This window comes from Poecilia mexicana, unplaced genomic scaffold (assembly GCF_051168715.1).
Source record: "Poecilia mexicana isolate PSO_F unplaced genomic scaffold, ASM5116871v1 scaffold_12, whole genome shotgun sequence".
Taxonomy (NCBI): Eukaryota; Metazoa; Chordata; class Actinopteri; order Cyprinodontiformes; family Poeciliidae; genus Poecilia; species Poecilia mexicana.
Genome location: NW_028263381.1, coordinates 13,689,873 through 13,704,107, shown reverse-complemented (window position 1 = coordinate 13,704,107; position 14,235 = coordinate 13,689,873). Strand labels below are relative to the sequence as shown.

The 14,235-nt window shown below is 41.1% G+C and overlaps 1 protein-coding gene across 1 annotated transcript in view; it reads left to right on the top strand.

The window, feature by feature from the left end:
- wdr70 (WD repeat domain 70) overlaps positions 1–12,840 on the top strand; it is a 37,435-nt gene extending 24,595 nt beyond the window's left edge. The window contains exons 14-18 of the mRNA XM_014969509.2: positions 7,076–7,176; positions 7,590–7,669; positions 8,885–9,001; positions 11,421–11,583; positions 12,115–12,840. Of these exons, the coding sequence (XP_014824995.1) occupies positions 7,076–7,176; positions 7,590–7,669; positions 8,885–9,001; positions 11,421–11,583; positions 12,115–12,202 (549 nt within the window). The 3' untranslated portion in view covers positions 12,203–12,840. The remainder of the gene's footprint in view (positions 1–7,075; positions 7,177–7,589; positions 7,670–8,884; positions 9,002–11,420; positions 11,584–12,114) is intronic.
- The last annotated feature ends 1,395 nt before the right edge of the window (positions 12,841–14,235 follow it).

The following is a 14,235-nucleotide window of genomic DNA, read 5'->3' as shown; positions in this document are numbered from 1 at the left end:
AATACATAAAAAATGTCACATTTCCCAACATAAATCTTTTGTAGATCATTTCAATGTTTGAACAGTACAAAGTATTTTCAGTGATATATATATATATATATATATATATATATATATATAACTGTTTACTGTACGTGAACATGACCTCCAAATTGCACAGTAGACTCAGCAGATAAAGAATAATATTAGAACAATCAAGCTTGTGTATGAACACGAAGTCTCTTATTAACAAAAACTTTAGATATTTGTCTACAAGCGGTGCAATTTTTGCTTAAAACATATTTGTTCTTCACTTACTGATGTAACTAGAGATGGGTGGAATAACCTAAAATTGCACTGCAACAGCTGCAGTTCTTCAAAAATATTACTCAGTCAAAAGTAAACATAGATTTCTTTTTATATTTATTTTGCCAAAACGTAACTGAAACTGTGCAGGAAGTAGAAGGACAGACAGCAGAAGACTGGAGTTCCTCTGAGGAATCCTCCATCTTCTTATTTGCCACATCTGGAGATTCACTTGTGTCAAAAAAAAAAAGCTTATCCCGTTATCCTGATTCACTTCTCTGTTTTCCCAGCAGAGAAGTTTCCTCAGACACTCCATGTGTGGGCCTGCTTCACATTTAAGGGAGTTGGCTTACTCACATTTTACCCAAGACCACTTCTATGAATAGAAGTGGAGTTAATATTAGTATTTCATTGAGTTTAAGGTTTTTATGTATTGAGGAGATTTCACCAGATTTCTGAAAACGTCTCCGAAACGTACCACTTCATCCATAGAGGACTTTGGGCATTTCTTGCCAAGCACATCTGATTTTATAATTTTCCAAAACTTCTGAGATTTTCCTGATAATTTTAAGGGTCGTCTTCCAAATTTTAGGGGATATCCTACTTCTATCATTGGGAATTTTTGCTTTTGATCATGAAAAATTATCCTTTTTTGACTTTTCATTATTGGAGAATGTCCAAGTTTTTCTTGTCAATGTGCGAAGTTAATGTAGAAAGTTCAGGATTTTTTGGCAAAATATTTGATTTTCTTTGGCTTTGGATAATATTGTCCTTTAAGCCTAAAACATATTTTAAAGGAGTCATTCCGCTCAAAATGGAAAAACAGTTTTTCCCCCTTTCAGTCTTAACATTGTGTGGTAGGAACTACGCATCTCCCTTTATAAAATTATGTGTCTCAATCTGGTTGTATTTTGGTAACAAATTTAATTTTCCTCCATTTTCACATAAAAAGCAAGTCTTGCAGCATTTGGGGAAAAGGAGTTGGGCTAAGGAGGAACATCTTAAAATGGCCAGAGGCGAACTTTGTGGGAATAAAATAAAGAGAGAAAGGATCTCATTCCACCGTTTTGCTCAAAACTGTTGGCAGGAAAGATGTGAAGCTCTTAAACGTGCTGAGTGTGTTAGAAATGCAATTATCTGCGGTAACAATCATCATGTTCCACACACGGTAGCAAATGGCGTGCTTGAGAATTGCGTTTCATGGAGTCAGCCAGCCATAGGTGTCAAACGTCAAACTGCAGTCCAGAGCTGCTGCCGCTGCTGCTGCCTACTATAGAAACATGTGTCCCGTCGCATCCTGCTTCTGATCTCTCTGTAGCCATAACACCACGGTTTGACAGAGGTTAATGTCTTCAGCAGTAACTGTCTCCTCCGGGGCCAGAGCAAGAAATACACACTCAGACGGATTAAATAAACAAGTTGAAGGTGTCATTTGGGATGCTACAAACCTTTGCATGTTGTCCATGCTAAGCACACCCATGCAAAGCCAAACTTCTGATGCAGCACTTTAGCACTCGGATGTCAAAACAAGTGAAAATGATCAAAGTTTAAATGTAAGCTTCCAAGTCTGCTTAAACTCAACAGTGATAGTAGCACGATTCTGTCAGTGCAGCTATCTGAAAATATCGAATTGTTATTTCTTCTGATGGCCAAAAAGAAATACTAAAAATAGCAGCTTTAAACTTCAACACAGACGGTGGAGAGGAAGTGCCTTTGCCGAGGCAGTAATCTGTCTTGCGATGACTCGTTCCGGGATTGTTTGTTTGACTGTTTCTCAAAATGAAGCGCGGATTTTCAGTTCCTGTGTCGATGATCTCGGGCTCTGTAATTGTCTCCTTCGCAAAGTTCAGAGCTCAAGATGCAACTTTTTTTTTTTTTTTTTTTGTTGCTTGGTCATAATTTTGACTTTGTAAAAGAAAATAAAAACAAAAAGTTCTTTCATTTACAAACCACATATCCCATACGCATGAAAATCCAGAGACCAAGCATTCCCTGTTGTTGATTTACGTTCTTGACAGAGTCTGTTTGCACCCAGATTCAGTCTGGGAAGCACCAGACAAAGGACACACTTTGGGTCAAAGAGTGTATTTAGCTCGCCACAACTCTGCTCCCTTGCATCACTCTGTGGACGTTTGTCTTCCCTTTCACTCTACTGAGGGGAGGGTAAACATTTGGAAGTGATTTTTTTCCATTGCCCCTTTCACTTGTTCTGCTGCCCGGCTGTATGAAACGGTCTCTAAGCTGCAGCTTGGTTTCTCTTGAAAGTTGATGAAAAACGTCTTTCCTTCTGCTTCACGTGCGTGTTGTGATGAACTCCTGCAGACTCTCACTGAGCAGACAGCGGATCATGTGCAGGATTTCTGCAGGCCGGGTCTTAAAAAGTCCTTAGAAAGTCTTAAATGACTGTTTTATCATAAAGTAAAGAATTTGTCGCTGTGTAGACGAGTTTAGTTTTACGAAATAAATTAAAAAAAAACATCTAATGCATAGTTTTAGTTTTCCTATTACTTAATTAATAAACTTTCACTGCACACAGTCTTAAAAGGCATTTAGTCACCATTTTAAATTAGGATGTTTCATCATTAACTTCACTTTCTATTGACTTCTGCCCTGCAAAATTATATTTATTTGTTCACTGGCAAAACAAGACACAAGTGCAGCAAACCGCTCTGTAGCAATCAATAGGAATTAAGCTCCATACATCCAGCAAACCCGCCAAAATATTTGGCTCCTAAAAGCAATTTACCGTATGTTTAACCAACTAAAATAAAACCATTTTTTGTTAAATGATCCACTGCCAGCTTCTTCATCATGCCAAAGTGTATCTTTAACAAGGCTTGGCTTGACAACAAGGATCTCAATGGAGCGCTTTGAAGGTTTTGCCACGTTGGTGTAAATCACTACAGCTAAAAACAAATCAAATTATTGACAGTTACATTTTTCACTTGCTTAAGCGATACAACATACAAATATAACAACTGCTTAAGCTATTGTATGCAACCTGTAAGCCAAGTGACCTGCAATAGCTTTGGGTTATTCATCAAAATTCACGAAGCCCTTAAATTTAAATTATGGTCATTTTACAATGATAAGTCAGCATGTTTAATGTGAGATTCTATTAAAAGGTTACAAGCAGTCTAATATTTACTAATTAACAAATTCTTGTCTTCATCTAGGACCAATCTTGTTTTATTGGTTGTGGAGCCCGAAGCATCGTAAAACAACTCCCTTTCCTAAAATTGTCCTCTGGTTTATGTGGGCATTATTTTAAGAACCTTTTTAAACCACTTTTAGGTTTCCATTGGTTACACTGATTATTATTCAGATGGGAAATAAAGAGCCGTTGTGGGACTGAAGAGCCAGTGTGCCACAGAACACCAGAAGCATTTGTGGTTAGTTGTGCGATATAACAGTAAACGATTTAAAAAGAATAATTAAAAAAAAAACTAAGTATTTATACTAAATAAAGTTTCTGAGTGAGTTCTCTAAAACAGCTAAGAGATTAACTTTACTAGAACCTCATTTTAAAAAAAAAACATTGAATTATTGCTTTTATCTTTATGAAACTCACATTCAGCTGATTTGTTATTTACTAACGACAAAAGTATTTTAAACTTCACTTAAGTTGATGCAAATATTTTTTTTCAGGACGTCGTTGTTGTATTCCATTGGTTTTATTTATACCTGAACTATTAAGACCTTGTTTCATCTCTCAACCTGTTTTATACAGTTAAAGACAAAGTACTGATGTGTTTCATATTTATGTTTTGGAAATTTGAGAGTAAGGGTAAATTCCTGCTCAATAGAGGCAGCGTTTAAATTGAGATTTCCAAAATCTGCTCATCCTCACACAAACCTTAAAGTCAGCGAAATATTAAGTCGATTTAAATAAGCAACAGTGTTGTAGATCCGCCCTGCTTAACTGTAGCTTTTACGTCTTCCCTACATGCTCTGTACGCCATTGTTTCTATAGAAATAAAGGGAGGCTTTCATCTGAGTGAGCTTATATTTCCGCCAAGAGCATAAAAAGGGTGAGGCAGACAGAAAGACGTTGCCAGTTGTTCAAGTAGCATTGTTTCTGCCTTCTTGGACAGTAGCTCTCACAGCGTGGGGCTTAAATGGTAAACATTTGGTTTTCCTTTCTCCTGCAGGTTTAAATTGGCCTCCCGACCAGTGCTGAACAAGGATTGTAGTCATGCTGCCCGGTCTCATTACTGCTGCCTGGTTTTATTTCATAATTGGCATATATGTTGTGAAAGTGGGTGCCAGATCACCTATTCAGTTCAGTCCTCTGGCATTTTAATTTAGAAGTCTGAATCTTGCTGCTGGAGAGCACACTGATTAAACGTGTCTTCTTCCATGATGCAACTCTGCAAACACAAAGTGTAAACAGGGACTCCTGGAGTATAAACATGCTTCTCTGAATTTCTGGAAAGAAGTCCAACAATTAAGCCGGGCCGAGCAGGGCTTGGCTACGCACGCACGTGTGCATGTGCATGCGCGCGCTTGTGTGTGTGTGTGTGTGTGTGTGTGTGTGTGTGTGTGTGTGTGTGTGTGTGTGTGTGTGTGTGTGTGTGTGTGTGTGCGTGCGTGCGTGCGTGCGCGTGCGTGCGTGTGTGTGTGTGTGCTAGTTTTTGTGCTTACAGATGTGGTGCGGGCTCCACTCAGCTGGGTCTGTTGCAGTTCTGCTTCTATGAAACTCGTTGACAGAGTGATTTGTTTGGGTCTGTGGAGACCGTTCAGTGAACTCAGATGGACTTGAGTTTATGGTACCTGACTGGATATCTGGGATTTACGATTACTACAGGCTGATCTGCCTGCGCTGCTAACCTGGATGCTTTGAATGCACCTGCGACCAGACCTCGGACTTTGTTCCTCACTGTTGCTCCAATGAGTCGACTGTCACTGTTGGCGCAGCTTTTTTTACAGGCCAATTTATAACCCATTACACATTGTCACCGGAGCACGCCCAGAATGTCTGGATTTCAGCTCATAATGCTGACTTACATGCCGACACATGTATCATGTCTTCCATAACATAATTTCAACAAACTTTTATTGAGAATCATATTATATGCCCATTGAACTTTTTCCATATGTTATCGTTTTACAGCATCAAACTTTGATGGAAGAAAAATTTAATATTTAATTTTTTTTTTTTTTTTTTACTTTTTGTTTTAGTTGTCCTTTTTATTTGAAAAGTACTCGCACCCTTTAATTGAATCTTGTCCAACCAGTCTTCTTCAGAAATCACAGAATTAGCAAAGTCCACCTGTGTAGCTGCAGACCTTCTGGAAAATGTCTGACTGCTGGAAACTTTGGTCGCTGTTTCAAATCTTTTCCTACCTGTAATAGGCTTCCAGTATTGCTGAATTTAGATTTCGTCTAAGCCGAGTACATCCTTCTGCACGTCATTCTTGTCTGCTACCTTTTTTTTTTTTTTTTTTTTAAATCTAACTTTAAATGGGACTTCCTTTTGTTTCTTGTATTTTTATTTGGCATCCCCTTTTCCACTCTTCCATAAAAGTGGACGAGTGGTATGGATTAAAACAAATCCATACCACACTTTTAGATTTAACGTTGAACCATGTGTCTTGTATTTTCATGCCGCTTCATAAAGATGCACTACTTTGAGTTTGATCTCCTAAATCCCAGTGAAATGGAATCAAATTTATTTTCGCATGACAAAATGTGAAGACTACTGGGTGTGCGTTCGTCTTGAGGTCATTTTAAGCTACTGGTATTTTATTGAAACCATGAGGCTCATTTCATTTAAAAGCCTTTTCTGGATCGTTCTCTCAGTTACAGTCAGCTGATCTGGTCCAGCAGATTAACCTTCATCTGGCTGCAGAGTTAAACGACACTGTGGCCTCCTGACATGATGGCGTTGATGTAAAGTGATCAACCATAACATTACAACAACTTCTCTTTAAATCACAGTAAAAAAGATAAAAAGATTTAATCAGCGTATGTCGATTACCGGTTCCACCAAATAAGAAACAATCACCTGTAATGCACGGTACGAGTTCCCCAAATGCTAAGTTAGGGGAAAGAAGTGAACCAGAAATGTAGTTTTTCCTGGTCAAATGCCTGTGCTGCTTTGATTGTGCGGGCATGCTTTATTTTGCGTCTACGATCGCTCCTCTGGCGTCCTGATGGGAAGCTGAACAGCTGGACGTTAAGCAGCTTTCACTGTACGCTTGGTCTTACCCAGCCCCCCGGCCCACAAAACTCCTTTAGATGCCCCCCCCCCAGTCAGATCACAGGGACATTTTAAGTGAGTGGGGAAAAATGAGGCGCTTCTGGAGGAGTTTTTTTCAGATGCGCTGCAGCTCACATCAGAATGAGCTGAAGATCTCCATCGCTGTCAAGCAGCTGTTCTTATGTCGCTCCCTCTCTATGCCGCTCTCTCAAACAAACACACAGAGAGAGTTGCACGCGCCCGTCTCTGGATGAATGTGGTCACATTCGCCTATTGGCACCAGGCCATCTGTCGCACGCAGACGGCGAGATCCAGCCCTCATCCCACCAACCAAATATAGTCAACTAGAGCAGCAGAGCACACTGGGACTTCTCCTCACTGTACCTGGGCTGCACACTTTCACTACTGCGGGGAATAAAATACGATTGTTACCTTCTGTTGTCTAAGTAGGGGGAACACGAGCCTTTCAGAAACCAAAAGAATGACGCGGTCTTCCATTTTACATATTTTTAAATACTTAAAAAAAAAAACATAGAATAAAAATTGAACTGATGTAAATAATTTTGTGTGTGTGTGTGTTTGGTGCAGAGTGTTGTTCGCTGCCTGTGGCATCCCAAACTGAACCAGATCATGGTGGGTACTGGGAACGGACTGGCCAAGGTGTACTACGATCCAGTTAAAAGTCACAGGTATGTTCAGGCGAACCTCCATTAGCAACAAACATACTTCAAAAGTTTGCTTATTTGTTGTTTTAGTTGTTACTATTAAAATAATGCTAATAAAAAGAAAACGGCATGCAGGGATTCCTAAGTATTAATCTGCAGAAACCAATGAAAAGAGTTGATTGAGTTATTAAAAAAAGCTTGATTGATTGTGTCCGATATTTAAAAAAAAAAAAAAAAAAGACTTTTATCTGTACTCTGGATTTCTCCGACAGTGTAAGAACACGACATTTAACCCCAGTATTTGAATCTTTTTAGTGTTTTAATCGATCTCCATGTTTAAATGGTACAATAAGATTCGGTTTAGAAAAATGCATCTACTGTTCAATGTGCTGCAAATCGCCGCTCAGCCATTGTGCTCAATGTTTTTTTTCCTCCAGAGGCGCCAAGCTGTGTGTGGTAAAGAGCAAGCGGAAAGAGAAACACGCCGAGACGCTAACGCAGGATTACATCATCACGCGTAAGTTCTTCCGTGTTTTTACGGGACGAAATTAGGAAACACTGGGCTTTGTTTTCACACATGCCTCTCAGCAACACCGTCCCATGCTTCTCTCTCAATCCGTCTTGCACGGTGGTCAGATTAAAGTTCATCTTTTAAAGCCCTTGTTGCGACTGAGCGCTGTGGTCTGCCTACGATTTGGCTACTGTAAATATAAATAATCCGAGAAACCTTTTTCGAAGATTTGACAAGCTGTTTCTCGTCAGGCCGGCTCTAGCGCTGCCTCCCGCACTCGGATATTCAGACGAACTCCATCTGACGCCCGCGGGGCTTTTCGGATGGAGCGGCAGCTTGTTCTGGACGTTCACCCCTCTCCATTAGCTGATGGATTTGGGCGAGGATTATTGAATCGATAGCCACGCGACCGCCGTGTACTTTCCTGTCACGCAGGAATCATGAGAGGAATGACCTCCTCTCTCGCCCTTGCCGGCGTGATCGTCTGCCGGTTTGGCCGCACGCACTCCCCTCTCGCAGTCGTAACACCGGCACATGAGGCTGTCATCTCTTTTGTGCGTGCCTCCCATCTCCTCCGACCCCGGACAACATTTACCTTTTGGTCTGCTTCAGCCTCTTCAGACGCGTCATGTGAGCTCATCGTCGTGCCAACGAGGGTGTAAAGCAGCCGAGCATTTCGCTGCTCCGAGTGGCGAGTGACGCACTTGATGCCTTGGCACTGGAAAATTAGACGGGACAGGAAGCAAGTGACGGCCCATTGAGAAAAGCGAGGGAATCTGTTAACAGTAACCTTTTTGCTTAATGTAGCATGGCGAAGAATTAACAGTGAGCGGCGACAGAAGCTCCTGAATGGAAAATCACTTTATCCTAGCTCTTCACTAAAGTGTCTCCTTGTAACCCCCGAGGATGAGAGCAGAGCATACACCCTTCCTGAAACACGCGCTCAGATAGCGTCGCCGAACCTACTCGGAGTGCACTCACTCACACCTAATCGCGCACACGGGTCACCCACGCGCTCCTGGATGGGAAGCCTTTGTTTTGGCGCCGTTCAGAAACGCCTAAGGTCAAACGGAGTGGCTTGCCTCCTGAAAATGTTGCCGTAAATTACACCAGGAGGCGGCTGAAGATTTAAGAGTTACGATTGGTTCTTGTGGTTTTGTCCGCTGGGGCCATGTGACTGTTAGCCGCCCGGACTCACATTTGTTTGTTTACTCTCTCCAGCTCACGCTCTGCCCATGTTCCGAGAGGCCCGACAGCGGAGCACAAGGAAACAGCTGGAGAAGGACAGACTAGACCCGAAGAAATCCCACAAACCCGAGCCGCCTGTATCTGGACCAGGTAACATATTTTATATATATATATATATATATGTATATTAAAATAAGAAAAAAAATCATCTCAGCTGAAAACAGTGAGGTGCAGCTTCATTTTGCAGCTGCTCTCAAGCGTATGAAATATCAAGTTTGTAACTGGACAGATGATCTGTTTGTCTTAGGCAGATGTGTGAGGCTCCAGTTGGTGTAACACAGTCCAGCCCATGTGGAGCAACTGGCCTCTCAAACATCCTGGCCATTTGCCAGATATGGCTAACTCTTGCAACGAAAATAATGCAGGAAAACCATAATTGTTGTATTGAAATGTAAAAATGCTAATTTTTAAAAACTCCCAACAAACCACAGACGACATTTCTCTCGTCTCCAGGCTCACTGCTGCCGAGTTATGTTGTGCAGTTTCTCTGTTTTGACCGCAGCATTGGGAACTCGTGAGCTGTAAATGCTTACATATCAGGAGCAAATAAAAATAGTCCAACAATAAAATAAGATGAGCTAATTTATGCATAACTAATCCAGCGGGTTCTAAGTTGGAGTCGCCTACCTACTGGTCATGACCAGAAAACGTCCAGATTAATTTAGAAAGTATTTTAGAAATTTAACTTAAAACAAAAAATATATATATAAATATTACATTAAAAAGTTTGTGTTACTTAAAACAAAGTGATAAATAGCAATAAAGGAACTTGGATATTTAAAATCTGATTGAAAGTTTCATGATGCGATTTACGTACTTTTTAATCTTACTCTTTCTTTCTTTTTGTTTTTGTCTCCTCTTGTTTTTCGGGTTTTTGTTTCTTTTTTTGACTTTTCTTGTCTGGGTTTAATTGTTGATCTTGTGTATTCAGTAAATACTTGTTACACTAACGCTGCGACGAGTGGAAATGACTTATTTGTAACGAACGTTGTTTTGAATTTCTGTGATCGTACTTGGAGTGTTGATTGACGAACAGACTTTATTATTACGAGTGTATCTGTGTGTTTCAGATCGAACAAACTATAAAGTAAACTTGGCGAAGGTGAGTCCAGTTTGACTCTGAACAAACTGGACTCAACCGCAAAAAAGCCCAAAGAAGATTCATCCTTTTTGGGGCATAAGGGTTGATAATGGCTTATTTCAGCTTTATTTTAACACATTGAAAAATAACAAAAAAATAAATAAGAAATAAAAAGGGGAATTCAGCAGATGTTGCAATAACCTAGTGAAAATCCAAGTGTATTTGTTTCCCACAAACCACACTAAGCTTAAGCAGTCTTGTAAAAAAGGAAAAACAGTCTTGTTAACCATGTTTTATGAAACCAATGCCACAAGAAGGATTAGTTGTTCTTTATTTATCATTCCAGGTTTTTATGATTAAACAAGTTTTTTTTCTTTGTTTTCTGTTACTGCATCCTGTTTTGTCTTCGTTCCGTTACGGCTGTGTATTAACCTTCCCGCGGTCTTAGCGCGACGCTCAGGAGGAGCGCGACAGACGTCATGGGGAAAGGGTGGTGGGGGCGTTGTCCCGTCAAACCGTTGGTTTCCGGGAAAAAAAAATACAACTCGTAAAAGCACACGCTGGGTCAGCGCGACCTGTCCGGACCGCGCACAGACTAAAGAACTCACGGGGTCTAGATGACCCCATCCATCTCTTAAGACCGCGGGAGGGTTTTATTTTATTTTTTTAAGAAAAACCATACCCGGCTGCATGGTTTACACATTTTTAGTATCCGAAGTTGGTTCAGGGAATATCACTGCACACGTTTCTGTATAAGTACAACACATGAGTCACTACGGTTTAGAGAAGGAGCCAAAATTCAAAAATAGGTGAGTTCTATGAAAAGGAGAGTGACTTCTTGATGGGTGACTTGTGGCTCTCAGATTATAGACTTTCCTTATAATGTTTATCTTGTGCGTGAACTGACTTTGCATAAGTGCAAGGTAATGTTTGGTGGTTGGCTCCAAGCTCACAAGCAAAGGATGGATGTGCCTCTCGATCCCCAAACAACACAGCTTGGGCCGCAGCAGCAGGAACTCCCTGCATGCTGTATGTTGGTCCAGATTCAAACTCTATCTGGTCTGGAAAGAAGGAGGTGAAGTCAAATTCATCAAACAGATTAAATTTTACAAGCATTTGATATGTGAGAAGAATATAAACTGTTGTTCAAAATGACTTTTACATCTGATGTTCTAACACTGTGACCAACACATCTGCCGTATGCAGATCTGTGATGCAAGATAATATCGGTGTCTGTTCAATGTCGCAGATTATAGCCAATAACATGATCCGCAACCAGACCTCAAAGTAAGGTCAACGTCTCCTCGCTGATCACGCCCGAGCTTAACCCACAGTCGGGATTTGTTGATTTTCTTTCTCCCCCCACTGCTTTCTAAGAACGTGCAACACGAAGGAAGTCTCTAATCCGCTAATCCATGTCCCTCACAGGTCGAGGAGGCAGAGTGGCAGCGCACGGGGGCACGCTGTCTTCGTTCATCGTGAAGAACATCGCTTTGGATAAAACGGACGACAGTAACCCGCGAGAGGCCATCCTGCGCCACGCCAAGGAGGCGTCGGAGAACCCGTACTGGATCGCCCCGGCTTACGAACAGTAAATTTACGATTCTTCAGCGTTTTACCTCTCAGTCAATCATTAGTGTAACAGTCGTCCAATCTTCTGTCCATTAATGTATACACATATATATTCAGTGCATCCATACATCCATCTGTCCATCTACTTGTCATACAGCGATCCATTTTTTTGTCCATTCACCCATCCTTCTGGTACTGTCTGTCTCTTCATCCATCCATCCATTAATTTGTCCATCCATCTCTCTTGCTGTCGCTCCATCTGTTTATCCATCCATCCATCCATCTGGGAACGTTTGGAGAAAAGCCTGGAGAAATGTGTTTCTGTGCAGCATTCTTCCCATTATAACTTCTTAGCCTGAAGCTCATTAAGCCGTATTTGGTGTGTCATTGGTCTGACACTCTGACACTCCAGCATCTGACTTAATTCATTGTTTCACAGCTGGATGGCTTCTTTGTTCTGCACTTCATTGTGTTTGCTCCGAAGCCGTATGAATAGAAATGAAATAAAAGTGACAGTTAAATCATCGCTCGTCTTTGTGAATCCCTGCAGGACCCAGCCGGAGCCCTTGTTCGCAGAAGAGTCAGAGGAGGATGAGGAGGCTGACAAAGAGCCGGAGTGGAAGAAACGCAAAATCTGAGTGACTTTTTTTTTTTTTTTTCTTTTTTATATGAGATAAGCTGATAAAGACCTTGGTCAGGCCAGAAACGCAAAGAACTGCCCAAAGCACTCAAGAGCATCAATTAAATTCCTACAGCATAATGCCTCTGCCCTCCAATGAATCTCAATCCCCTCCCTTTCCTTCCCTTCTGCCTTCGGTGAACAAAAAAAAGGAAGCGCATAAATCCGATCACGCCATGGTACAGTTTTATGTCCCTCTCACTGCTACACATGAACCACTTCACTTTTTATGTCTGTTTTGATTGTGTGGACGGTATTTTTGTAATTTCTTTTGTCCTCACGCCCCACGCCTCCAGAGTTTACTAATGCCTCGTAAATCAGCTCCAGATTCTTGTGGCGCGGTGCCGATCACCGCGAAGAAGAGTTTGCACAGAGCAAATTGCGGAGACGTAGTAAAATTTCAGCCAGTTTTATGTGGGAATATTGTGTTTTCTTTTTCAGCCTTGACATGTTTAAAGCTGTGCTTTTCTTTTGTTTTTTTTGGGCAGGGTTTTTTAGTTGTTAACTGCAAAACCTTCAATTATCTCCTGTTTTCTCCACACCATGTAAACCGACTCAAAATTTAAATAAAGGAATTCATATCCTCTTGTCAAAGAATTGTATTTCATCCAAACTGAAGCTGAGTCTGATCTGTCTTCTTACCTGCTGATCAAAGGAATGCCTTTCCTGTGAGGCACAAGCTCAAACCTGAAGATACGTAGCACAGCCAGTCCTGCTGTTTTTACTTACTGCATTGAAGGGCTTTTACACGCTATGCATTGCTTCTATTAAATGATTCTGGACAAAGGAGGGGCGGTATAAAACTGGCAAATGAGGGGTGCTTAATTTTTTATTTAAAAGTTCAGCTATTGTTAAGATGTGGTTGCGCAGTGGGTGGAGGGCTGTGGGTGTTACCTCTCGGAAGTTATGCTCTTGATCCCAACCTTGGCTCTGATATTTTTTCCAGGCGATTTTAATTCACAAAGTAAACACTTTTTTTTTTTTTTTTTTTGAGGTTAAACGTTTTAATTTTACAACAAACTAAGTTCAGCCAAGAATTGTGAGTATCTCATTGAGGTCCAACACAGAATTTGTTGTCGCCTCAAAGGATGTTTTCCCTCCGTCGTACCTACAGCTTTTTCTCATATCCGACTTTTGAACGTGGAAATGTTCCTTTGGGATGATGTTAAATGAAACATGCCTGTGATACTTAGTGACGGAGAAACCCACAAAAAACAGAAATAATGAAAGCCACTTTTGGATTCGGCATATTATACATCTCCTTGGAATGCAGCCTCTGCTTACCACGCGTCGGTCTGAGTTTTTATTTTTCAGCACGCTGGGCCTCGCAGAGCTTTGTCACATTTTGTCGTGTTAAAATCACCAGTTTCCTTCTGTTTTTACATAACAATCGAGCTCTTAACGGTGCGCGGTTGTACATTTCCATGGTTTAATTTTTTTTTTCTCACAAATTATTACTCGGAAAGTGTGGCATCTGTTTGTATTCTGTGTAACTGCGGCTTTTTTGCAAAGGACTCAGTTATTTCAGAGAACAAATCGCATCGTGAAGACCAAGGAACACAGCAGACGGATCGGGGAGAAAATGGTGGAGGAGTTTAAAGCAGGAACTTCTCATGCTCCGAACATTTTGTGCAGCAGTGTTCAGTCCGTTATCTGCAACTGATGGACCAAATAGTTGTACAACTCTAACCCTCGCTAGACATGACTGTGTAGCAAAACTGATTAAAAAAAAAAAAGAAGCAGCGTGGTAATAAAGAAATGAAAAGAGAACAGTAGTAAAGTTTAAAACTTGCCACAAACCATACAGGGACGGCGCGAGCAGGAAAGAATTTCCTCTCGAATAAGTAAGAATAGAATTGAACCCGTTGGTCTTCGTGCAAAAGCACCGCGTGGCCCGTCTCTCTGAACATCCCCACCGTGAAACCTGATGGTGGCAGCATCATGCTGCAGGAAAACTTTCCTTCTGCTGAGAAAGGAAAGCTTTTTAGATTT